The sequence below is a fragment of the Natrix helvetica genome (assembly GCF_964273705.1).
Source record: "Natrix helvetica genome assembly, chromosome: 1".
NCBI lineage: Eukaryota > Metazoa > Chordata > Lepidosauria > Squamata > Natricidae > Natrix > Natrix helvetica.
The window spans coordinates 195,818,490-195,845,744 of record NC_138548.1 but is presented as its reverse complement, the minus strand read 5'-3'; the positions used below and the strand labels follow the sequence as shown (position 1 = coordinate 195,845,744).

General features: G+C 46.2%; 1 protein-coding gene across 4 annotated transcripts; it reads right to left on the bottom strand.

The window, feature by feature from the left end:
- Positions 1-170: 170 nt before the first annotated feature.
- Positions 171-26,030, bottom strand: LOC309398850 (semaphorin-3F-like). Of its 4 annotated transcripts, none has more exons than XM_081966099.1 (18): positions 25,924-26,030; positions 24,254-24,372; positions 17,095-17,255; positions 16,655-16,717; positions 16,226-16,345; positions 15,776-15,869; positions 14,773-14,892; positions 13,938-14,077; positions 11,972-12,086; positions 11,054-11,123; positions 10,813-10,957; positions 10,395-10,617; positions 9,179-9,267; positions 9,029-9,070; positions 8,337-8,494; positions 6,319-6,386; positions 2,514-2,647; positions 171-2,192 (listed from the first exon to the last, which is right to left on the bottom strand). In XM_081966099.1, exons 2-18 carry the CDS (start codon positions 24,354-24,356, stop codon positions 1,710-1,712), a joined length of 2,328 nt encoding a protein of 775 aa, XP_081822225.1. In that variant the 5' UTR covers positions 24,357-24,372; positions 25,924-26,030; the 3' UTR covers positions 171-1,709. The 4 variants fall into 4 exon arrangements, with proteins under 4 accessions (XP_081822225.1, XP_081822226.1, XP_081822224.1 ...); XM_081966100.1 differs by lacking the exon at positions 25,924-26,030 and adding an exon at positions 24,792-25,095; XM_081966098.1 differs by lacking the exon at positions 25,924-26,030 and adding an exon at positions 24,797-25,095.
- Between the last annotated feature and the right edge of the window lie 1,225 nt (positions 26,031-27,255).

The following is a 27,255-nucleotide window of genomic DNA, read 5'->3' as shown; positions in this document are numbered from 1 at the left end:
GTAATGAGAAGCCCTGAGTATCTGCTTCCTTGTTTCAAACCTGAATTTTTGTATCATGGTTCTCAGTGAGGTGTAAGTGTGAAATGGCCCTTTCACATTACTAATAGTTGTTGTAGATAATTCTATTTTGTTTCTCCAATTGTTAGATACACATAATCAGAGAATTGCAATTTTTGCAAAAATAATATATTGCCAGTGACAAAAAGCTATTAGGAACAAATCTTTCAGACCAGTGAAAAGTAATAAAATTTCCTGAAATATTTCAGAAACAAACAAAAAACCATCCAGAGAAGTGGTAGGACCAGTGGGTGAAGACAAAAAAAGTAGAAATATGATAAGGCAAGTGAGTAGAACATGAATTCTGTCAATTTTCATTCCAGATGAATTTAAGAATCATTTTGGAGAATGCACCTTTAAAGATATGCTAAGCAGAGGTAATCAGAGGGCTCATGATAATTAAAGGAGAAACTGTTAATATCAGCTGGGCTACATATTATTTAACCACGATTTCTTAATTTTAATATAAAAGTTTGAGCTAAAATGTATGACTTATAAAAAGTGGCATTTTCTGTATATTTGTAGAAAGCATTATTATACTAAAGGTAGTTGAATGCACCTTGGGCAAGCCTAGGAAGAACTAGCATGGATTCTGTGAGAGAAAAATCTTAGAATTCTGTGTCTCAAATGTGAAATTACTGATCATCGAAAGATCATTGTGTACTTGAAATTTTCGGATGCTTTTCACAAAAATCTCATACCAAAGCTTATGTTAAATGAGAGGGTATATCTTTCCCATGCCTCAATATTTATCTCGGGAAAAAAGGCAAGTAATGACACCAAAATACTCTATTAAATTTAAGAAATGAGGCATAGCAGAAATAAATAGGGAATAGCCAAGTTGACCCCTGGGTTTAGATTATGCAATCCCAACCAGCCTGGAAAAGAGCTTCAAAAGAGCTTCCCAGAGACTGGCATTTGTGCCCACTGTGTCACCAAGCCCAGATATTCTGTATTATTCAGTTATACGCTGGACAAAAGAGAGGAACGGTGTGAGTGCTTCCATTGAAGCAAGGGCTCCGTTTAATACCTGTGGCATAGGCAGTACTCGGGATAAACCACTAAACCCATTGTTAAAATTGCCCCATTTCAGTTTGTGGCAATCAGGGCTTGACTCTGACGAGGCTGGGTCTTAAAAAACTACTTGTAACGTTGGGCTCGCTGTGCATGGAAATGTTCTTCCTTTCACAAATCCACAATGGCCCTTTCCCATTTTGTTTAGAAAATAAACTGGTATTTTATTTTCTGCTACATGCTTCTGCAGCATAGGGTTAATAAAATTATGGCGTTGATGTTGAAGGAAGCCCCACAGTTTTCCTTCTATGATGGGAGAGGATGGCATAAGGTTGGGAATGAATACTGTTAAAAAAAAAAAGAAGAATGCCAAAGCCTTTGCAATTAGCACTGGCCACCTTTCCATTTCAGCAAAGAGCCAGTAAGCCCTGGTCCTAAAAACCCTGGAATTAGCCTGGACACACCGCACCCCACACTTTTGTTAGCAATAGTGTTGTCCCCTCCATCTGGAGGAAGCAAAGAGGTTTTTCCCCATCTCTGGATCCACTCAGCTCTTTACAAAGAGTCCACTGGAATGTCATTCTCTCGCGCCAAAGATTAGGTCAAAGCCCCTCCCTGCCCACTGTTTTCCATCCAGCTCAGCTTCGAGGGGGAGTTCGATGCCCTGCCCATGGCTTGGAGCGGTGGTGGTGGTGGTGGTGGTGGTGAGGGCGGTGGTGGTAGGGGCGACGGCGGGTGCTGGTGCTTTGTGAGTGATGGGGACTACTGGTGGTCCAGTTCAATGAGTGCTGCTGAGCAGCTCTATACCAGTTGGACTGCTGTTCAGAACTCCACAGACTGGGCCCAGCATGGGACTGGTGGCCGCCTTGGCTGTGCTGGATATCCTGGGCTCTGTTGAACTGTTGCCAGTAGCTCTCACAAATACCCAGGGTAGGTGCCTCTTCAGAGGTGATGGCCCCCTCCAGCAAAGCCCGCGGAAGGACATGCAGACGAAGCCGCCGCAACGTGTGGCGAAAGCGATTCTCAGTGCCCACACATTGGTAGAGCCCACTGTCGGATGGCATCACTGGGCCTAAAAGCACACCTTGAGGTGTTTGAAGCAATATGCGATCCCGGGGCAACTGGGAAGGAAAGAGAGTGTGACATAATTGAAATTACTTTGCTTTTTCGATTCGCATCTTGCACAGCCATTTCGCTAGTCGGTGGCCTAGTCTGCATAAGCTGTAATGTGGTTGTTTTTGATCTAACCAAGTGTGATTACAGGTTTTGTGAATTCAGCAAAGTCTCCCTTGCCAGCTTCATGAGAGAGTGACTTTAGATTTTGTTTTCTTACAAAATGCCCACCATATGATCAGATTTTTCCAATCCTCGGTTTCAAGTTCCCACAGTATCTGCGCACACACAGCGTAAGGCCACATGCAGTAATGTTTAGCAGGACTTACCACTTTGTGCTTGGTGGAATCGTCTCTTTGCATGAGCCACTTGATGGTCGCGTGGGGAGATCGGGGTTCACACTCCAGAAATACGCTTCCTCCTTCTAATCCGTATTGAATCTGTTCACTTAATTGCTGTTCTGCTGTGATGGGGGCAGGGGGACCGGGAGGGGAACAGCATTCCTTGAGTTCTGAGACCCCACTGCACTTCAGCAAAGGCTGGAAGTAGACAGTCTGCTAAGCACAAGTCTGGCTTCCAGCGAGTTGTTGCTGTAAAAACATTTCATCCAAGGAACCCAGCAGCTATCACCCAATTTCTGCTAACATGAACGCAATAGGACTGCTCATTTTTGACTCCTTTCTAAAGTACTGTGCTACTACGATGTCCCATCTACGTTCTTCCAACTTTTACCAGGGAAGAGAGAACAAAATTCAAGGATTTCTCCCAATGGGAACGCTGTTAAAAATTAAGCTTTTGAAGGAAATGGTCCTGGGATACAGTAGACATTATAAAAACCTGTCACCCCTGGGTTGTCCTGGTCAGAGCAAGGACAGTCTAGTAGTTGTCCACTGTAAAAATGTGTGCAAAGCCAAAGCAGACTCCTGGTTAAAATTTCAAGTACTACAAAGGCAACAAAATAAAAGGTGTTTGGTTTTTTGTTCAATACAGCTCTTGCTAGTGCCTGTGCTATCTTGGGCTGATGGGAGTTGAAGTCCAAAACATCTGGAAGTTGTTAACAATGTAATCTACCCAGGACCGCTTAGAAGTAGGCCCCTTTTCATTCCCCAGAAGTTTGAAGAGAGCGTGTCCACAATTACAGTCTTGTAGGAGCATACAGTCTGTTTCTAGGCACCTTCCTTTCTGCCTGTTTTTTTAAAAATTGTTAATAAAGTGATAACAGATTCTGCCACATAAAGCGGAGTTACCCAAGTGCGACGTCTTTATTGTGCAATGGGGAACTTGTACAAAAAAAGGCATCACGTTCTCTTTGTGGATCAATTAAGACACGCTTTTTCCATGGATCAGCTGTGCAAGGGAACAATTGCAAGGTGGGAGTGGGGAGTGATAATCAGTGGGCAAGTATATATGTGTGTGAGAAGTTGACATATGCAGAGTGCGTGTGTAATGGGGCTGGACGTGAGAGAGAGAGAAGTGAGATATATTGATATATGGGACAATGACTTTGGATTCAGCCACTGCCGGCTTCAGGAAAGTTGCTCATAAAAGAGATGTAATCTGGGTTAAGGGAATATCTTAAGCCAAGTCACAAAAATATGAGCTCTGTTCAAAACATGATGCAATTATAAACTGCATCAGGAAGAGTAGCTCAATAGGTGGAGCCCTTTTATTTGCAGAAGTGCTAATATGGTTATCCAAGAAGCCTAAAGAAAGAAGCCATGTGCCTTTTGACTGAGAATTTTATCAGTTGCCCAAAAAACAGGATGGTGGAAACGATGCACTGGTGTCGAGGTCCACTTCATGTAATTTTCTTGGTTGGGCTACAGAAACACCATCTGGAATGTTTCTCAATGTCCTCAGTCTAGCCAAGCATCTGAAAGAGGTCACTTTAACTCTCCAGAAGCTCCACTAAATGCTCCATGGAGAGAGACTCACTAGAGCTACTGCTAGGTTTTGCACCACAATGCATGGTTCATTTTTCCTTTACGGACTTAGCTACGTAGTCGTCTGACGCTTACTACCAGAAATGGCTTATGTGAAGTCCTCAATTCTCTATTCCAATAACCAGGATGATTTGTTTTAGAAAACAAAATACCAGTTCCCCAAAGAATGATTTCCTCTTATCTGCCTAGCGGTAGGTACATCTACTACTGCCTTCTATGTTATTGCACAATTTGACTTTTGCAATTAGGGGGAGAAGCAATGCCAACTGAAATATGAGGTGTTGTATTCAGAAAATCTAAATAGATAAAACCCAAAATGTGACGCAGCCCTTTTAGAAGTCAAAGTTAAAAAGACAAGAAAGCCCCAAAAGCAGTAAAGAAGATAGATGCAACGGAGAGAAAAATCTATGAAACAAGATATCAATGAAAAAGTATAAATCACTTTCCCCAACTTGATGCCCTTCAGACATCAGTATCTGATATTCTCTCATCTCTGGGAGGCAAGTGAACAAACATTACTAAAGATAACCTCACTTCACCAAGCAGGAAGAGCTCACTACTCAACATACAAATGCAGGAAAGTCTTAAGATTATTAATTCCAGTTGTAAATGTCAAGGAGCTGATATCTAATTATAGCTGTGCAAAATCAGTGTATCCGACTTTCAATAAATGTATGAAAATAGCTTGGGGGGCGGAAGCACAGGAAGAGCTAAATTAAAATGCAGTGCTTTTATTCAGATAAACTTTATTTCCCACTGTACAATTTCGCATCCTTTCCAATATATGCCTGGCCAACCAGACACGCAACTTATCCTTTTTTCCATGCAAGGAGCCAGCCAACTGCTGTTTCCTCTAGCGTGCCTAGCCATCGGTAGACAAAGAGCAACACCTAAGAATTCCTTATTTCCCAATACTTCCATGCTCCAGAGAGGAAGATAAACAATTCGGAAAGAATCAGGAAACTTGTATAATTTCTCTAGCAATAACTAAATTAATTTTCCGATCAAGTAGCTTCCAGATATGTGGATATTCCAGCCTCCAGTCCCTTAGGTTATGATCACTAAATCAAGCTAATAATGTGTATTTACATAATATTGCACTAATATCAGCATGCACTGCTGTTGACACAAGTTAACACAACTGCATTTGTTTTGCAACTCACTACAAATTATCCTGTTCCAAGAAGCCTCAACCCTGCTTTCTCTTTCTAGAAGAACAGGTCTTATAGTTAGCCAATTTCCTGAATGGGAATAGCAGGAACATTGAAATCTGCCTAATCTATAGCAGGTAATTGGTGCACCCAGCCAAATATTGTCTAAGTGGCAACAACTTTCCACCTTGCAACTATCAGGTATCTCCTGATAGTTCTTAAAATGAGAAATGCCAAGATTCCTTTTGGCACACAAAGCAGGTATGTTTTCCATGCAATAATGGTTATACAGGTAGTCCTTTGTTAACAACCATTTGTTTTGCAAGTGTTCAAAGTTACAATAGCACTGAACTAGGAGACCCATGGATGGTTCTTGAAATTGTCACCATTGCAATATCCCTGTGGTTCCTGTGATCGCTATTTGCAACCTTCACTACCAACTGTAGATGAACAAAGTTGATGGGGATTCACCTAACAGCTGTAACTGGGATTGCTGGAGCTACCATTGTAAGTCAGTGCCTTCATGATGTTGCACTTTATGACTGTGTCACTCAGTGACAAGAGTCCCAATTACCATGGTTAACCAAGGAGTACCCATACTTCAATTATCTTTCTTTAAAGCATAAATTTTGCAGATGTGTGCTGCAAAAATCCAGGGGATGTGCAAAGAATGAATGTTTTTACAATCTTTTTGCTGTTATCTAGTGAACATTTTTGCAGCCTAGATTTGGTAGCCTTCCTGTTACTCCTCATTTAAGAAAAAAATCTGACTGGAGTTGCGCAGATCGACCTTAGAGTTCAGTTTGCTTTAAATGTTTACTTCACTGCCTTCTTTGCAGTGTTTCCTCCAAAAATGCTGACCACTAGAGATCTTAACCTGTGGAAGGGATGTGAGAAAAATGTGCCTTTTTATCTTCTATGCCAGTCTGTTCCCCAGGTTGCTAAATTACTTCTGTGTCCATTATAAAAAACAAACAAACCAATATTGGTTGGCAAGTAGACACTGACAACCATTCATAGGCAGATCTGGAGAGACTTACCCTTGGCATTAAATCCACGGCACTGCCTTAGGGGATCACCATGCTTGATATCCTGGCGGCGGCTCCTCCTGGTCAGAGACAAAAGATACACCCTTCATTGCTCACTCTCTCTCTTACGCAGCAACTGAGGAAATACATTGTTCACAACAAATGGGTGGAAACTAATCAAGGAGAGAAGCAACTTAGAACTGAGGAGAAACTTCCTGACAGTTAGAACAACTAATCAGTGGAACAGAAGTTGCCTCCAGAAGTTGTGAATGCCCCAACACTGGAAGTCTTTAAGAAGATGTTGGATAGCTATTTGTCTGAAATGGTATAGGGTTTCCTGCCTAGGCAGGGGGTTGGACTAGAAGACCTCCAAGGTCCCTTCCAACTCTACTATTGTATTATTGTATTAAATACGATGTGATTACTCCCCGTATGTTTCCTTTTTATGACTTGATGGTAACTTTCAGATGAGCAATGCCGCCATCCTCTTGTCTTCAAAGCAATATTAATGTACAATGGTCTTGTTCACAACACTTGCTAACCAATGAAGGGTAAGAGCTGAGGCAAACAGGAAAACTCAGTGAGGCAATTAATCCAGAGAGGATTGGTTTTGGCTTCAAACAGACCTAGATTTGTTTAGAGCTAAACTAAGTTCCCTCAGTAGACCAAATTACCTGAAAATTACCTGACCCTTTCAATGCCCGTTTCTTCTCCAGGCACTTCATCTCAATTAGCATTTCCTTTCCACAGGGGTACACAAGCAATGTTAGTATGGAAAAACAGAACGAGGGAGGGAATGGGGGAAGTGATGCTGCCTTGCTAATATTAATTGCACCAAATACATGAGAGTGTGTGTGTGTGCGTGTGTGCGCGCACACACCCCCACACACACATACTGTAGGAATACAACTGCCGATGAACAATATAATTTCAATCTCAACAGAGGGTGTTTTCCCGAGTAGGTTATGTCATGTCCCTAGATAATTCCTCATTTGGGGAAAAAGAGGAGGAAGACACACACGGTGGGTGGAATGGAACCAAATTAAGACCTGAAAAACATCAGTTTTATTGATATAGCCTAGAGACGTAGAGATTATCTTAGAAAAGATGTTTCTTGAAAATAGGAAACTTGGAGGCTTTCATTATCAAAAGCTTGGTTTGGGTGGAATCTCATAAGCACACATGTACAAATAAGTGTTCTTTTTTAATCCCTCCAGTGTTTGCTTATATAGGTTGCACTAAAAATTAGTTCCCATGGACAACCTATGATATAAATTGCATTTAAGTGTTCAAATTGGTTGCCATTTTCTTCCAAATGCTACTCAACTCTTTTGATGCAAGACCTTTAAACACTCCTAAGTACAGTAAAACTTTATCTGGAGAAAAAAAAATATATATATATACCCTGATTGGCTGGGGGGACCTGCCTTTTGGGTTACTGTATGTATGTATGTATGGGTGTGTTTATATAGAGATACAGATTTATAAATATGTAGAGATCCAGTATATAAATAAACACAGACAAACATACGTTTTCTGTTCCAGTCAAAAAAAAAAAAAGAACTCAAGCAATTCTTTGATTTGCTGTGCTCAACTTCTCTTTTAGTGGATTGACTCCAAATTCTGTTGTCTTGAGACGACTCAATTTTTCTTGCCATGTGTACAAATCTGCCTTGACTCATGTCTCTGTTTATCTGTGCATGACTTAAAGTCTGTCTCATGATTATACTGTAAGGTTAACCCTCTGCTTGTCTGCTAAACTGCTCTGATTACTGTCCTTGTCAGCAATGCAGTAGGGCAAGGCCATCTCGGTGAAAAGAGGAAGCTGGATCAGGCTGGGAACAGATAAAATCCAGGCCAAGGAGTCAGGATTGGTCCTGCCCCATGCTGCTTCTCGCAGGCAATTGACTGGATATAAGTGCTCGTTCAACGCGATCTTGGCTCTCTCACAGAGACACACACAGAATTCTGACCCTGGTTGGCTTTGCCTCCAAACTCTGCAATGTAAATTAGAAGTTTTAGAAACTGACCTTTTGGCTGTGTGACTGTAGCGGGCACAACGTTGCCCATCCCACGCGCAGTAGGGGTCCCGAGCCAGACAGCAATCAGCACAGGCTTCACCATATTCCCGGCATCGGTGGAGAGTCAATTGGGAAACACCCATGTCAGAGGAGACATAGAGCTGTTGCTACAAAAAGAGGAGAGAGGGGTAAACCTGGGCCTTTGCTACTCATTCCACTGTTCCCATATCCCTTTGCTTGTGATGAACTGAAGGCATTATTCCTTCCCCCACTGACAGGCAACTCTTATATAGTAACTCTTTAAAGGTAAAGGTAAAGATTCCCCATATGTGCTAGTCATTCCCGAATCTAGGGGGCGGTGCTCATCTCCGTTTCAAAGCAGAAGAGCCAGCGCTGTCTGAAGACTCTGTGGTCCTGTGGCCAGCATGACTCAATGCAGAAGGCGCAGGGAACGCTGTTACTTTCCCACCAAAGGTGGTTCCTATTTTTCTACTTGCATCTTTTACGTGCTTTCGAACTGCTAGGTTGGCAGAAGCTGGGACAAGTAACAGGAGCTCACTCCATTATGCAGCACTAGGGATTCAAACCGCCAAAGTGCCGACCTTTCTGATCGACAAGCTCAGCGTCTTAGTCATCTGAGCCACCGCATCTTTGTGCCCTTTTTAATTCCTTGGCAATATATATCCTGAACAACCACCTACTCGCTTTGAGGATATCCACAGTGACTTCACTGGAGCTGGTTCCTATAAGGCAAACATAGAGGGGGAGAAAACCTTGAGAACAGCAAAAAATGGTGAAGGTTAAACAACACAACAAGGGGCAGTCATGACTAGCCTTGTCTATTTACTCACCCTGAACACCTCCACTTCCTCCAGAGTCAGTTCTTCCAGTGTCCCTTGTTCCTTGGGCAACACAATCACCTTTTGCACTGTACCTTGATCTGGAGAGAGAAGAGAGAAGCATTAATCAGACAAGGCTTAGGCTACCCAGTGAAGGGCATAGGACCGATCCATTTCTGAGGATAATTAAGACAGCTTAATTATGTTTTAATTATGTTTAATTATGTTTACCTTCAAAACCTGTTTGGAAATGGAAAGAAAAGATGGTTTTGCCAGCAAAGCCCCCTCCCTCCAAATAGCAATGAACTGAAATGGGAGCCTGGAGGGGGAGGGAAGGAACATGGGAACTATATTACAGTGGGCTCCCCTTCTATGGAAATCTGTTTCCTTGAAAGCTGTAAATAGGAGTTTGCTTAAAAACCCTTTCTTGTCCAAATATTTTTGGAAGATTTTGAGCAAATAGTGATTTATCTCAGATGTGAATTCAGCATTTATTCTATGCTTGAGGCACTTAATGGTCTATTTAGCTATAGTGCCTGGAATATTATCCCCAGCACTTTTTCAGAAGTTCCTTTGCTCCTGCCAAAAACCTCATAAACGTCCCATCCATCTTGGAGAGAAGGACTTCTTCTCCAGGGCAAAATTCCAATGCTTTGCTCTCTATGATCTTAGAAAGGACAGTATAGCAATTCTCCTTCCCAGAATACTCTTTGCTCGTGTTCTTGGTTCTCATGTTCTGTTGTATCCTATCAAGTGGGATGCCTTGATTTAATTCTCCAGCTTTGTCAACTATTCTGATAATTTGGCTAAAGGAAGCATATTTTTTCTACAATTTGTCAACTGATTTTTTTTTTTACAAAGCTTGCCTAGTTCCACTTAGTTACTATAATCAGCTTGGTGGTTTAACTACAACCTGCTAATGTAGAAGCCAACCCTGTCATAGCTGTTGGAATAACTTCCTCTATCTGATCTCACACTGTCCAATCATTTAGTAATTTTTAATTGGGTGTTTTCTTTTATTCTGATCTTGGGTGAATTGAATCTGGGTATATATTTGTTGATCTGACTGTAACTACTTTCTATTATTCTCATAATTATTATTTAGAATCAGAAAGAAATTTAGATTACGAGTCTTTTTGCCTCTTAGAATGAGAAACTAAAAAGTAGCACAGGCCAGCACCACAATCCAAGCTGGCCCCCAGGTGGGATTGCAAAGTGCTGGACATACCTGTGCCAAGGAAGAGCACCTCGTAGCGCCCATCCACCGCATCCACAAGATCCACAGCCAAGGTGGTGAAGCTGTAGGGGACATTGGTCCTCACCAGGAGGGGACGGCGCTGGAGGGGATAGACTGCATGGAACATCAAGGGATGGGCCCTCACAAAGGTTACCAGCTCATCAGAAAACTCACGTGTGGAGCGAAGGCCTGGGGTGAAAGTTCCTCCCGGGCACTAAAAGAAGGCAAAACAATCCCATAAACTCATAACTGGAGAAAAAGTAAAGAATTAGGTTTCGGGTTTTCATTTCTTGCTTGCTTTACTCAGAATTAGAAGCGAGCCAAGAGGTTACTGGAAGGAGTTTACAGAACAGAAGGAAACAGGAAATGAAATCTTGACTCTCCAAGGAGTAAGATGTTTGGGACTCACGGCTCCAGGACGAGGGTAGGGCACACGTCCTGTGTATGGCCCCCACTGGTAGTTGTGTCCTTCCTTGTGGGCAAAGGGCCCATTGAAGACTGTGCGGATGTCAGCCATGGAGTAAACACAGACTGCCGAGCCATGGAACACCGACCTTGGAGGAGAAGAGGCAGAGCCAGAAGGACAGAGGAGTGATGCTGGGATCTCCTGCACAGGCTCTCCACAACCCCACCCCATGGACTTTACTCACCCTAGGGTGGAGAAGACCCCATAGAGCAAAGGATGCTTCTCATCCTGAGTCGGCAAAAGGAAAACGTCACCTGGGGAAAGGAAACAAACCAGTCGAGCACCTTGGAGGAGATGCGTGTTCAGGGTTTGCATGCAAAGCTCTAGGGCGGCCTTTCCCAACCTTGGCCACCTGAAGATGTATGGACTTCAACACCCAGGGATCCCCAGTCAGCATAGCTGGATCTATTTCATGCTTGGAGGCTTATCTTCCCCAACCTGGGATTCCTCTGGATGTGTAGGGATTGCCAATGCTCCCAGTTGCCAGCTGGCATGAGAAAGTTATTTTAAGAAACAAATGAAAGAGAAAGATGTTTAAATGTGTGTGTGTGTGTGTGTGTGAATAGCCATTTCATATACCGGATTCAGGGACTGTTTATAAAACGGCCAGGACCAACAACACTGCCAAATCCAAATGGGTGCTAGATCAGGGGTCTCCAACCTTGGCAACTTTAAGACCTAGAACTCCTTCAACTCCTAGAATCCCTCAGCAAATTTTCCTGGGAGTTGAAGCCCACAGGTCTTAAAGTTGCCATGGTTGGAGAACCCTGGGCTACGTTACGTTGACTTGAAGTCTTGCATCTGGCTTGTTCTACAACACGTAAGGTAGAAAACCCTTTTAGAATGGCCATAGTACACTGATGCTAGATTTTAGTGACTGTTCTTTTGGTCACTATTTAAGCACAGCCTATCTTGAAGCCCTTCAGCTGGAATCTCTCCCCAAACTTTAGGCAGAATTTCTGGCTCACAGCCTTGAAACAACCCAGCCCCGCCTCTTTCATCAAGTCCCAATTTTTCATGCCTTCACCACTATCACTACACCCCAACCCTGTCCCCTCTTCTCCCAAGAACAAAACTCTCTCTGTCCAAAAGAAGGGCTCACGCAGCTCATCAAAGAAAGTCTCCACGCCATCCTCTCCAATCACAGAGCACACCAGACGAGCTTTAAGGAACGTCGTCCACTTGTTCAACAAGGAGCGCTGTCCCCCATCGTCATTCTAAAAAAAAAAAAAGAACCCAAGATATTTACTAGGATGACCCTGTGATTCCACAGAGGCATAACCCTTGAGAAAAGAAAGAAAGACATGGGCCCGCTTTTGAGCTGCAAGGGGGCAAAAACAGCTGTTTGCAACTGGGAATTATGGCACTGTTTCAGCCAGCAGGAAACAGCCTTGATTAGGCTGAATCAAGGTACAGAGCAGAGGAGACCTAGTAGAACAAACTTCTTCATCCTAAAACCGCTAGATGAATGGAGCCACATCTACCATTGATCCTAGACAGCCTGTGTCTGTTTGAGAAAGGCTTCTTCCAGATTTGGGGAAGATCCGAAGACCTCAACTGAGTACAATGGGAGACTTTAACGCTACAGTCAATAGCAATAGCACTGTAGACTTATATACTGCTTCAGAGTGCTTTTACAGCCCTCTCTAAGCGGTTGACAGAGTCAGCCTATTGCCCTCAAAAATCTGGGTCCTCATTTTACCGACCTTGGAAGGATGGAAGGCTGAATTGACCTTGAGCCAGTGAAAATTGAACTGCCAAATTCCAGGCAGCCAGCAGAAGTAGCCTGCAGTACTGCAGTCTAACCACTGCGCCACCATGGCTCAATAGGTACAACGATGTGCATGTGGTCTCCAAAATCTGTGGTTCTTCCAACAACCGTCATCCAATTGCAATGTGCAACATAACCAAAGGAGGGGAGGGGTGGTATTATTAAAAGACAAAAAAAAATCACCATTTTATAAATGTTTAATAAATTAAATCTAAATTTGATTGAACTGAAATGTATCTTATTAAATCAAATTTAGTTTTAATCCTGGCCGCACCTAACCTTCTACATGTGGTTGCTGGCATGCCAAAGGCTGAATTCCTTTGGCTGGAACAACTGCTCGCCCTTGATCTGAAATCTCCAGATTAAATACTTTTTTTTTCAACTTCCCACCATGGAGAGCCATGCCAAGAGAACAATGGGGCTCTAGGGAAGATCTCATTTCCCTCTTCTAATTGTGGATGTCGGCCTCCCTAGGGCTGAACAAGCCATTCGGCCGTGCAGTAGCATTTCACCCTTTCACACTGCCTGCACTCCTGAGAACTCACTATGAATTGCAATGCAGCAGCTGCTCCCTCACCACATGGTAGGGTTGCACTGGCCATTCTTCCATTTGCTGGGAAAATTTAAAATCTACCAGGGATGATTCTCAAGAAAACACCCCAGTAGGTTGGGTTCATGACTGTATATCCCCCCGAGAGCAGGATGGACACACGCACACTTACCATCCTACATTGTCCATAGGGTATGTATGTGCTCTGCAACAGGCAAGGGACAAAATTGCTTGTACCTCTTTGTGCCTTTCCCTTGCCCTCAACACGTTTCCCACCCCTAAGGGCCACTACATTTGCTTCGTCTTCTCTGTTCAGTTGCTGCTGTAAAGCTGATTCTTTTCATCCTTTATTTTCACCCAGCTCTCCAAAATTGATTCCTACTTTGACAAATCTTAAAAAGGGGGGGACTCCTTATCATGTGATCCTTTTTATGTCTCCCATAAATTCCTGTCCCATCGACACTTGCCAATTATGTTTGCTCTTCAAGATCTAGTGTGGCGCCTTCAAGGAGGAGGCTTACAAGCGGAAGACATTTATTCTTTGCTAGTATAGAGTGGAAGTCAAGCTTGGTTTGGCTCCTGAATCAAACCTTTCGTTCCCTTGGATGCCTTTTAGAATCACCAAGTAGAACATCAGCTCTGCAGTTGAAGAGGTCACCACCAGCAGCTCCCAGTGGCTTGGCCCTTCTCAAGTCCCCCTTGCCCAACCTGCCCGCCCCAGCAAAGATAAGCCTCCACTCTGCTCACCAGGCACACTCGTCCCACCCGAGCGAGTACAGCAGGGCCCACGGCACCCTCCAGTGCTTTTTCACGGAAAAAGAAGTAGAGCTTGTCATCATTGTGGTCGGAGCTGTCCGGAATGACGTGGGCTTGGAGGAAAACGGGGTCTGAGGAAGGGGGAAAGAGATGTCGTTGCATGGGTTCACCACTAGATGGAGACTGCAAGCGCTCTAGCTTAGCCTGAAACAAACTTTTGGGAAGAGATGCTGCCAGAAAACAAGTCCAAAGTGTAAGGTCCCTATCCTTGGGATGTACAGTTCCTCTGCAGATCACTGTTTACTCCTCCGCCTTGGGACCCTTCTGCCTGCAGACCAACCAACTGAGACCTTCAGGCTCCACTGGTGTAAGCAGCATGCTGAAGCCATGTCTTGTAGTCCCTAAAGTATAATTTTTAATCGGGCAGTTAGCAGCTTTACATCAATGGGGGAGCAATCGTATTAAATTGCTTGCAACACAATATGGTTCTCCTGCTCCTGCCCACATTTTGGCTTGCCAGTCAAACAGCTCTCATCCTGGCAAGGCTATCTACCTTTTCCTGGCTGACTGGCAAGTCCTGCCACTATCCTGATGTCCTTCCCCCCCCCTCCCAATCCATAAGATATTACACTATAAAAACTCACTCTTGTTCTCCATCATGGTCTCTTATCTCAACATTCAGTCCAATTTCCCCCTTGTTTTTTTCTCTAGAGCAGTGTTTCTCAACCTTGGTGACTTGAAGTCCTGTGGACTTCAACTCCAGTCCACAGGACTTCAAGTTGCCAAGGTGGAGAAACACTGCTCTAGAGGGTGTTTGGCCTCCTACCGTACAGCCATCGGGAATCATGCTGCTCTGTGCGTACAGCTGGGCGCGGTCCCATGGTCCGGAACAAGGCAGCATCGGTGCCCATGAAATCCACATGAACTCCAGCATACAGCGTGTTATCTGGAGGGGTGGATCAGGAAGAAGAGGAACAATGGAACATCACCGGGTGTAACCATGTGCAGGCATAACCAGGGCAACTCTGGAAGATCTGGAGTCACAGAGAGGTGCCTTACGCTTTGTCAATAAAATCTACTCAACAGTACGGATATCCTTGAGGGTGGGGTAGGGAAATGATAGAGTACACTTGGGTGTGATGATGCAATTCGCACAAAGGCCACAATTTATGTACTCATATCAGATATTGTGACATCAGAAGGTATTGGTGCATTTCGGCTGTGTCATCATCACAGGCTTGGGGGCATTATGAGGGCCTCTGGTGGATGCTGCTATTGCTGCTGCCTACAGACACGATCTTGCCAGGGTGTCAGACAATGGTACTTCTCAGCTCTGCTCCCCCCAATCCTTTTAAATGAAATGCCAGGGATGAACATGAGACCTCAGCCATCCCAAGCATTTCTGTGCAATTAATGAAAGCTTCTCTTGCAAAGACCCTTCCCAAGTACTTTGTTCCCTTCCAGTCAGCTGTTTACTTCCTGCAGCCCCGATAACAAACCGAACGTCACAAAGATCAGATAGGAGCTATAGATAGCAGGGTTGTGCAGCAATTCAAATTCAAAGGAAAACTGCAATTCAAAGAGCACACGGACATGGACACACAAAGCACATGTCAGCAACTGCTTAAACCAATCACTCTTTTTTCCCCTCATGGGATTGTATGACAGCTGTGGAGGGCAATCATGCCACCCAGGAAGAGGCAGCTTGGGTTTAACAATTATAATACAGTCTCCACATGGGTATGGGCACTTTTGCCTGTGCAAAAGCATAGTTGTACTTTATCTCTTAGCAATGCTTCACCCAATTCAACTCACTCAAAGCTACTTACTGATCAGCACAGCCATACTGGACTGCCGGGGGTCATAAGGACATTTTCCCTTGCCTGGTTCCAGTGAATGAGGCACTATGCGGAACAGGTATTCCTGTGGAGGGACAAACAGGGAAAAGACAACAGGGCCATCATCGTGAAAACTTACTTTGATCTCAAGTCACTTAGAAATGAACTCACTTTCAGGGGAAGGGTTCCATTCCCCGCTTCCAAATTCTGCCTTTGCCCTGCCCTCTTTTCTCGACTGTCCCTTCATAGAAGTGGCCTCATGTCAAGGCAGACCACTAGCCAGCTGAGTTAATTGCTACTTTCTGCTCTGATCATCTTTCTCAAAGTTCCCCGAAGATGCCACCGATTGAGAAGAGAGAGAGAGAGATGCCTTCTATCGCTAAGGCACTCTATGGTTCTTTCCCAGCGGGAAGACTTTGGGTTATGGGTCAGTTTTCTTACTTCGGAGCGCCAGCCACGATTGATAAGGATGCAGACTGGGTGATAAGCCCCCGTTCCGCAGGCATAGAGGTGAGTACGGTTCAAAGGTTCCATAAGCCGTATGTAGTTGAAACATTCACCCTACAGCAGGACATGAAGAAGTAAAACATGAGCTGGAAGACATAAGGAGTTGCCAGGCAGGAGTAAATACAGTCTCCATCTTCCCAAGAATACATAGATTAAGGATCCTGGACTGGGTAGAATAAAAAAAAAAACTAGCAACTGAGACAAAATCAAAAGTAACGATTTTCCTTCCAGAGATGCAAGAAATCAGATAGCTTTTGGACACTCAAAACCAAACATGTTTCCAGTTTGCAGATGCATTGAAGCCAAGCCAATGAACACACTAGGTACAGGGTAACAGTGAAGGAGCAGAAAATTGCCACTTACTCTCTGCCCTTTCCCTGCCAAGCGACATTCATTCTCCTGGTTTGGTAATGCTGGCCAATGGATCTGAAGAAATAGAGAGAGAGAGAGAGAGAGAGAGAAGGATCGTCTTCAGATGCCACTCCTTTTGGATTTCTTGCTTCTCCAGCCCTTTTGCAGTTGGCCTTTCTTAGTTTGAGCTACAGCCCAATGAATCCTATCCATCTTGCAAGGTGTACGTATCTATCCCACTGTCTTATTTATTCTGCTGTCATCCCAGCCCAAGGCAGTTAGCAACCACTGCAGGAAAACGTTGGGCGTGATGAACGTTGGAGGTCCTTCGTAGCTCTCTGAACTTGGTTGTTTTCTTGCAGAAGTTTTATTACCACACTAAATAACATCATCAGTGGTCACATGATTGGCATTCTGAATTGATCCAGAGGATTTGGGGGCGGGGGACTTACAATGAGTGGCTCCTTGTTGATGTTGTGAAGATCCAAGGCCACCAGAAAATCTCGTGCCCCCAGGTAGAGACGTCCCTGGTCTTGGTCCACCAACAAGATGCGATAATCACTTGTGTTAAAATTGAAGCTGAAAGGACGAGCAGTGCGGGTCTCTAACAACTCTGTGGAGGAAGAGCCTAAGAGTCAACAACCAGTCTCACGGTCTCCTACTTATGGAGGATAACTACTAGGATACTACTCATCGTAGTAATAGCAATATGCCCAGGAGTAGGATACCATCTACACACGGACAAAAGGAGAGGTCAAGCTTGCCTAAATACATTTTTAGGAATCTTTATGTAAAGCGAACTTTGGTTATCTTGCTAGGGTGGGGAAAGCTGCAACTTAACAGCTCATTCAATTTGCTGCTGGAAGATTCAACATAGATGGGCAACTCCAGGGTGTTCACTTCTCCTTACTCTTCCCACCTACAGCTCTTTTCATTGGAGCAAGGTCCCCCCAAAAGTCTACTTTCTTAGAGATATCTGGTCCCTGGCCATCCTTCTGGAAGAGGACAGTCTATGATGAATTTAGCCTAGCCCAGCTGACCATACAAAGGACAAGCACCAGAATCCTAATCTGCCTTTTTTTCTTAGCCTTCCCCCCCCTCCCCTCACCCACAGAAAGGGCAGCAACTGGATCATGTTGACCCATGTGATGGGTGGGGTGGGCTGGCTTGGCTTGGGCTGAGCTCAAGGGGTATTTTGGTCCCTTGAAGTGGCAAAGGCGGAGCCAATGTGGGTGAGTGGGGGGGGGGTGCTCAGCGGCTGGTACAGCAAAGAGTCTAAATCCCCCAGCAATCCCCCAGCCACATTCCATGGGCACAGATCAGAGAGCGATGTGGTGGACTTCCCACCTGTGGTGACCTTGGGGACGAGGCCAGAGGACACCAGCCAGGCCCAGTTATGCTCTGTAGTCAAGTCTAGGCAAGAATGCAGAGATCAGGGACCAAAATTGGTCCCTAATCCTTCTAGGCAAGTGGGTTAAATCCAGGAAGAAAAGCAGATTTCCAGGAGGCCAAAGAGGAACAGATGCAGGGGACAGATGAGTTTGGCGAGATGAGGAATTAAAATCAAATTAAAGAAACAACCAAGCCGAGGGTAACATTGCGGGATTCTGACCAATCCCTCCTCTCTTTGTCCAGTTCAGCTGACATCTCCCATCTCTTCTCTGGAAGCTGGGAAGGAACTCTGGAAACCTGATGGAAATCCCCAGGCATTAACACACGGCAGGTGGGAGACTATCATGCTTGCCCCCCAAAATAATGGCAATATGCTCAGGGGTAGGCTGTGTCTTGCATACTACCCAGTTTTGATATACAATGACCATTATATAACACTGGAGGTATATAGCAGTGGCATGAATCTCTTCTAAGACAACCTAGCAAAGTTAGCTTATCAGGTATCCTTGACTGTGATAGAGAACAAACTAAGTCCTTCAAAGCAGAATCTCTTGAAAGCATCTTCCCAACACTTCTTCCTCCCGCATCCATTCATCACCAATGGAATGCTGTTAATGGGGATAGAGGTTTACTGGATGTCAGATGTAGATGGTCTCACTCCCCTAATGGACTTCTCTGGGACAAATAAATAATTCAGGTACAATTGCTGTACCATCAGGATTGTGCGGGTGGAAATCATTGATGGTATCAGGAAAACAATCCGTTCACAAGATTTTCGTGGACGCCATTAGGAATTGGCGGGATGGTGGCTTAGCGGTTAATATGCTGGGCGTATCGGCTGGAAAGCCGGCAGCCCAGGTTTGAGACCTGAGCTGTATGCTACGGGGTGAGCTCCCATCACTTGCCCCAGCTATTGCCCACCTAGCAGTTTGAAAACATGCCAAGGTGAGTAGATAAATAGGTATCACTTTGGTGGGACAGTAAGGATGTTCCATGATGTCATGCTGATCCCAGGACTGCAGAAATGTCTTCGGACAATGCTGGCTCAATGGCCTTGAAATGAAGATGAGCACGGTCTCTAAAGTCATCTACCACTAGTGGAGTAAAACCCACAGAGACTCCTTCACCTTTTTTTTTCTAGCCACCTGGAATTTCCATACCCAAAAGTAGTCCATTCTGTTGCAGACAAGGGAGCCTTTAGGTAGGAGTCTGCCTTGGCAGAAATGGAGCCCTTGGGTCCCACAAACCCCTCACTGTTCGATCTCATAGACCCTTGTATTTGGAAAGGAGGAGGGGTGGCTTTTGGAGGAGCCAACAAGAAATCAGGAAACATTAGAGCCATCTGTCATCTTACAGGCAGAGGGAAGCAGGCTGTGGCCAGCCAAACCAGTAAATGGGAAATATCTGTCTGGGAAGTGCAATTGGTCAGCCCGTTGTGGGTCTTTGGCATGATGACTGAAGCTCTTTGGGCTTCATAATGTATCTTTTTTAACCTTAGCTCCACCACTACCCTCATGAAATATCCCAAGCAAGTTGAATTCTGCTCAGACAACTAATTGCTTCTGCAATCACATAACTGTGACTTGTATTTCTGGGTTGTTTGAAGAGTGAACCATAATGTAGGCTAGTCAGGATTAGTTTCTCTATCAAGCAAAATGAAGAGAAAAATAAAGCTCAGGTGGGAAATTGATAGGAAATGAAGGACCACTTTAGATGTTCTCTTCTATTAGAGAAGACGCCCAAATCACCTAATCACCTTAAAAAGGTGCCTTCTGCTATGAGAGAGATGCTGTCCCGTCAATCATTCTGAAGTGAGATTCAGCAGCTATTCCAACTGTTTTTGTAGCTGGTACAAGAAGGAAGCATTTTATATCCCGGGTCACCCTTCTTGCGTGAGCTAGAGCTTTCAGTGGGGGAAGCAGAGTTAGTTATCATCTAATGGTACTTCCTACAATAACCCAGTAAAAGAAATCAGGGTCATTATCTTTTATATTGCAGAGGGGAGGTGGGTGGGCAGAGCCTGTCCAGGACATTTGGTCATCTGATATGGACTTCCCTGGCTCATGTCATTACCCAGAAATGGAGTAGAATGGCAGCTGAGGATGCTTCCAACACTGGAAATGGGTAGCATTTTCCATTGCACCAAAGGATAGCAGGATCGCTCAGGAGCGAGTCCGGGGCAGCTGACCGTCCCATCACCAGCTCAACCCTCTAATCTCTTCCCTCTCTTCCCTGTAACCCAACTCTGGCCTTAAGTCTCTATAAGGGCAGGGCCAACCTGCCTATATAAAAGAGCCAAAGCTGAGAGAAAACAACTGGCTAAAACTGGCAGTGTTCTTGGCAAGAGTGAGGGTCAACGAGAAAATAATTCATTTTCATGAATGAAGGCAGATATACGTGTCCCAGGATAATGTTGCAGGATCCAGTCTGGGTTAGCACGGGGACCAGAGGTTTAATCTTCCGAGCTTTCAGATTCGTGCTGGAGCCCATCCTCTGGGAACTTCTCTCTCACCAGAATAAGAGGTGGAATTCTGCCGGTTCACTTTGGTCCGGATGAACCGGTGGCGGTGGCAGCGGGAGGCTCCGCCCACCTGCCCAGACGTCACATGCTCCTGTTCTGAACCAGTAGCGAAGGTACGAGGATTTCATGCCTGCCCAGAATGTGTGCTTTGGGCTATTCTCTGCATCGTATTTATGTGGTGCCTGGTTGTGTGTGTTTTGTTTTGTTTGTTTTTATTTTTGTGTGTTTTTTTAGTTGTTGATTGGGGTGTTGATGGCCGGAAAACTAAACTTATCCCAGTGACCAACCCACAACTGGCCATCAATACCACCATGACCAACTAAAAAGTCACACACAACCAGGCACCACATAAATTCTACTCACACATGCTTGTGAGAGAGAGGTTTCCTGAGGATGGGCTCCAGCATGAGTCCGAAAGCTCGGAACCTTTGGTCCCAGTAACCGACCCAGATTTGTTCCTGCATAAGTCATTCATCTGTTTGCCATTGTCTTTCACCAGTTTCCTAGCATGAACACGCAGAGTTATTTTCTGGGGCAGACCTTGGAACAAGGTAGACTATTAATTTATAACCAGCAACTTACAGGGTCCTCTCAAAAACTTTAACGTGTTGTAGTAATCAAAGGGCCTGTCTTAGCAGGAGCAACTACTTACTGAGCCCACTTAATCCAAATATGCTGCCGGTATGCGGCAGACCTTGCTTAAGCCACAGCACACATAGTCACAGGGACCTGCTGTACTTGCCACCACCATCCCCCAAACCCAGAATAACCAACGTGACTTGAGCTATGGATTCTGGTGGGAAATCTCCCGTGGAAGACACCTGCCTCCCCAGGAGGACTCAGGCTGAACATCTCACCAGAAACCCTCCTGCCTAATGTGGGCCACACAACCTGCCCCGTTCCATGGGAGGAAGACTCAGGTCCCTTCACTTGTTACATATCTTTTGCGGTCCATGTATGTATGTATGTCCATGAGCCTAAGCAAGCACACAGAGTGGGTGCATGTCTCTTTATCTAGGCGGGCACACGCGCATGTACAGAGAAACCAGAGTGATGTCTGGAGCTTTGCCTTTTATAGCCAAGGCTGCTGCCGCCCAAAGGAATGAATTGTCCTTTGGCCAAGGCTCTTGCTGTTTCTTTATGCAGCCCCCTCCCTCCCTTTCACATGTACACATGAGCTGCATTTTCATAGTTGAAGGAAAGGACGACAAAGCAACTGCAGTGAGAACGGCAGCAGGGTATCTATAGCAGGGAACGTGGCATCCACACCCTTAACCATTAAGCTCCTCTCCAACCCAAGCTCCCTCTCTTCCCCTGCCCCACAATGTGCTTTAGGAAGGGGAATCCATCCATGTTCTAGTCCCTTCTCTGTATGGCATGCTGGGTATTTTAAGCTCTTCTGGGAAATCCTTTCCCCCAGTGGCTGGCAAGTAATTAGATCCCGGAATCCCCAAGAACAGAGGGGAGTGTAGGGGAACCCAGCAAGGTCACTGGGTATTTTTTTAGGGGGGGGAATGCTTGCAGAAGCAGGCAGACAGACCCACAGATGATGGTATGATGTGCCTACACAGCAGTAACTTATACACCTCCTGTACAAAAACACTCTCTGCAGCAAAAAAACACAATCCATCCAGGCAATGATTAGCAATACAGAAACAGCCAAGGGTGGGATTCTCTGTGTTGACAGCCACAAACTGATGCGTCCGTCATACTTCGACAAGCTGCTTTGATTGGCTGCCTTGGGTCCACATGGCTAAACTGCCCTTGAAGGTGGTTCTGCAGATATAACACTCACCAGCACCATAGAGTGTTTTAAACCCATAACATAAAGCCACCGAGAAAATCTATAATCTACAGTTAGCCTTTTTTTTTAAAGGTACAACTGGCCATCTCAGGTCAGAAATCTGGGCATATGGGAGCTTGAAATGATATGCGCTTTGCATTTTGCTAATGCAAAACTTGCTGCTCTTCAGCATGTACAGAAGCAGTGGTTTGAAACCAGGCTGTGTACTGTTATGTCTGTATCTGTTTTTATTAGGTCCAACGTAAGACGACCACAGGAACCCATTGCCATAAGTAATATTAAAATGGGAAAAAAAAGAGATTAGCACATGAAAACTGGAGCTGCTGCCTTGCTACAAATAACTGCAAATAACCCTTTGACAACACAATTTCCCCCATGTAGCAGCTGACTCACAGAAAGGAAATTATTCTGCACTTGTAAATCTCCAAGGTGTTTGGTTTGACACTAGAGGTGGAAGGAATTCTTGGCAAAAAGCAGCAGATTATTGGTTTGACCCAAACAAAGCAATATTATATCAAAGCAGACATTTTAACCGGACAGTCAATATTTGCTGTCCCACCAGAATCCACTTATACTGTAGTTTGTTTTCAGAGATAAGAAGCGCAGACATACCACTTTTTTCTAAGCTGTTGTTGGTAGCTTACCTGGGGATTATCTCTTTTTATCCTCATAGTCTGTCTATGAATTATGTTAGGCTGAGACTGATTTAGCATTAAAGTAACATTTTCTTGCCTTCCTGGATCTTTCCACTCAAAGTTGGAAATACAGCTGATTACTTTGGGCACCAGTATCAATAAGCCGAGAAGTGATACAATGCAGGAATAATTCCTTTCCCCATGATAACAATCCATTCCTGGGACAGCCAAAATGTTTACTCAAGCTATCAGAGTGCATAGTTAAAATTATTGGTCAGGCGTGTCATTGTGTTTTCATAATCACCCCTTTTAGCATTAAACATCAGTTAGGCAATCTTCTCAGAAAGTATGTTTAGTCCCATTTGAATGGGCGACTACAAGGAAATCTCAGGATTGCCACTAGAAAACCAGTTCCACACTGCTGCCAAGAAAACCACGACAAAATTACCAGAAGTTGTCATCTTGAGACAGACCATAGTTTACTTTAACAATGTTATTTAGTTGCTAAAGAAGAAGTGTTCCTGCTGCTTTCCTTTCTCACAGTAAAACCTTGGAACTTGTTGCAATTCCCTCATTTTCAATAGGAAGGAAGGAAGGAAGGAAGGAAGGAAGGAAGGAAGGAAGGAAGGAAGGAAGGAAGGAAGGAAGGAAACCTAGATTTACTCCAGCCTTCATGAAAAATGCACTCTCTACTATGTACCCATCTAATTTAGGAAGAGTCTTTTAAGCGCAGTCCAACCAATATAAGGATAATTCCTTGTTCAGCTAATAAAAACTCATAGTTATATATGGCAAATTCCCTATTGTTCTTTGAACTAACTTATTTTCTTAATTTTCGGTTTTTATCCCTTCAGATAATCTGCTGCCATGAAATCCCTTATCTAGGCTAACAGTCTGGGTGACTGATGGTAGGCATATAAGTCTTTAAGAAACAAAGAGAAGAGCAAAAAAATAAATAAATCAAAAGGTTGCACTTTCCCCCCACGAATGAATTTTATTAGTCTGAAAAGGGGATACGAGCTACTTTTCTGATTTTTGAATACCACCAGACTCTCTTCCCACAAGAAAAACGCTGTCTATTCTGTCAAAGAGTTTTGCAATGGATTGCCATGCCCCACCCATGCCCACCCCGGTGCCACCTTGCAGCTTTCTCCCTTTTCCGACTACTGAGGTGCCCATCCAGGAGAGGAGATGCCACCGGAAGGCAAAAACCACAGCCTTACCCGGGACTCACCTGAACGACTTTAAGCCTCTCTTACCTTTGTAGGTGAGATAGACCCGGGGCGCTCCCGTCTGGCTGCTGTGACCCAAACAGCAGCAGAACAACAGCCCCAGAAAGAGCAGCGTTGCCCAGGGCACCATGGCGGGGTCAATGATCCTAGAAGAAGAGGAAGGGGGAGGATGATGCCCAAGCTGGACCTGGGTTCGAACGACTGGGGGATGTTGGAGGCAGAGGCGCCGCGTAGCTGCAGGGAAGCGTTGGACGGGCCCGGGCCTAGAGGGCGCTGTGCGGAAGTAACCAAGATCAAAGTTCCCTTCCTCGCCCGTCCCACCGGGCCCCGGGCCAAGCAGCTGTAACCCGAGTGGCGGCCGCGGCTGATGGGCACTTCAAAGGATCTCTCTCTCCCGGCCAGCTCCTGTAGACCCCCCCCCCCCCGCGTCCTTCTTGCAGGCTAACAGGCCTTTGAAGTTGGAGCTAGAGAATGGGAGATCCAAGATAGGCTCTCCTTCTTCTTCTTCCACCACCACCCCACCACCCAAAAAGAAAAAAGAAAAGGGGAAAAAAAGGCAGACTACCTTACCGGGCTCCGCCTGCATAGCTAAGAGACCCCCACTCCCTTGGAAAGAGCGACCCCTGCCGGGGTCCGACACGCAGGCGCTCCAATATAGGTAGAGAAGCCGAGCGGGGAGGATCCTTTCATCTTGGGACGGCCCCCTTCATTCTGGAGAGGGCACCGAGGTTCGAGCTGCCATTCTGGACGCAGGCTTGGGCTTCGCGGTGGCCTCCTGACGCCATCACTCTCAGTACAAGGGACGCAGGAACGGCAGCAATCCCTCCCCGCACCCCAGCCGGGCTATAATCTTCCCCCATGCCACAGAACAGGTGCCCGGGGACAATGCCAGCAGCAAGTCCATCCTGCACCAGCGCAGCTCCGGGATTCGGTGCCAACAGGGCCCGCCGGGGCTTTGATCTGCCTGCCAACCCCGCTTTCCCCCCTCCTCTCCCTCCCTCCCCGCCCCGAAGCGGGTGCCTGCGTGCGTAATGTGTGAGTTTCTGCGCGCTCCGTCCTGTCCTGTCCGCGACGTGCTGCGACCTGCCTCTCCCCATACCTGAGCCAGGTGCAGCGGAGGAGTTCCCAATTGGCCCCCGTCCATTGCCCTCCATCCTCCTCAGGCGCTAAAAGACGCGTCCGCCTGCCCCGCTCAAAACCTTCGCCAAACTCGCGCTCGGGCGCTTTCCCCAGTTTGGCAGGAGAGCACAAAGCCGAGCTGCGCGCCTTCAGGGCGACTCCGGCGGCTCTGCTCGCCTTGTTCCATCCCAAGCGGGTAAGATGCCTGGCGAGACTTCAAGGGAGCCGGGACTCTCCTGCCTCTGCTCCGCAGCTGGCTGCATCTCCGCCAAAAGTTGCCGGCCATCCGGAGGCAGGTTTCTCCCCCCCCCCCCCCCGAGAGAAGAGCTTCCCTGAAGTCTCGCCAGGCGTCTTGCCGGCTCGCCGCGAAGAGAGCCGGGTTCAAAGCGAAGCCCAAGCGGCTTCCACTGTGGCACTGCAGGCGGTTTCAACAAAGCGGCCGGGGAAATCGACCAGAGGCAAAACCGGTGGGGGGGGGAGGGGGAAGGCGCGCGGGGCAGAATAAGGTAGCAAAATCCCCGCGGAGGGAACGAGGGTCCGGACGGCTTAAGAAGGACGGGAGCAAAGAGGTCCCTTACCCCGCGGTAGCTCTCCGCTCCGAGAGCAACTCGTCGGGTTTAGTTCCAGTCAGCTCTTCTGTGCCCGGGGGAAAAGTTTATCCGGGATGTATTTCTAACCCAGCGGGACAAGCGGCTTTGAGGAGGGACATGTCTGCTCATCTCCCTCCCTCCCTCTCTCCCACACACACCGCCCTCCGGATTTTATACCTCTGCGAAAGGACCCATGGCGCAGGGTTTCCCACAAGACAGGCCTGCAGCCCCGGGCTTCCCTGGAGCAGATAAGCAACACCTCCCCCAAGACGGGCTGGCTTAACCCATTCGCGGGCGGCTCCTCCTAAAGCCAGGAGGGAAGCCGGGCTGTAGGTGGTGGGAGAGCTAAGGGGGGGGAGACCCCGGGAAAACGGGGACCAGGAGGCGAATGGGGGACGTTGCTGAGGAGATTGAGCCAGTCCTGCTCCATCAGATTGCAGCGATCTGGTTGGGATCTACGGGACGCTTCCACGCCTTTCTTCCCGTTGCTGCTTGAGGGGCTGCTATAGCCAACTCATAGGGCTAGGTCGCCGCCTTTCACCTGAGGCGTAGTGGCGGGAAGCGGCCAAGGAAGGAGGAACTGGTTGTCACCACCACCTTTCGATCCAGGAAAGCCCGGAGGCCCCTTCCTCACTGGAGCTGCATGCAAGCGGTCTCCCCAGCAAGGAGGGGAGGGGGCCAGAAACAGGGCGGAGCCTGGCAGGGAACTTGAGAAGCGGGGGTGGGGGGGAGATCAGGTGCTGGTGGATCGCAAGGAAAGGCGCTTTGACAGATGCTGGGAAGCAGCAGCGAGGTAACTTTTAGGGGCAAGGAGGGCCTCCATCTTTTCCTTCCCGGTACTTGGGTTTATAACTAGGTCTTGTTCTCAATGGCCTCCAAAGTCCTTCCTGACAAGTTGCTTCGGAGAAAAACGAAACGAAACAGGGAGAAACCCAGTATTCTGGATGTATCCGGGATTGGAAGGAATTGGGACTAGATCGGGGAATGCAAAACCCCGGAGCACCGCTAGAGGGGCGCAGCAGAGACTTCCTTCCGCAGCGCCGCGATTTAGAGAGCCTCGGTCTGAAGCGTTACTTGCTGAAGTTGGGATTATATCCTGCATACATACCAGGGGAAGCCCAGGCTTCCAATTTAGTCGAGTGTGAGGTTCTTCCTTAAACGTCTGGCCAGAGGGATTAATGTATTTGTAATGCTAAAGAAAGCACTGCCAAGATAGCAGTACAGACACACTCAGATACAAAGGGAACAATTAGATATAGAAAAGATAAATAGAAGAAAGTATGATTCATGGAAGCTAAACAGAGTGCATCTAACTAGGCC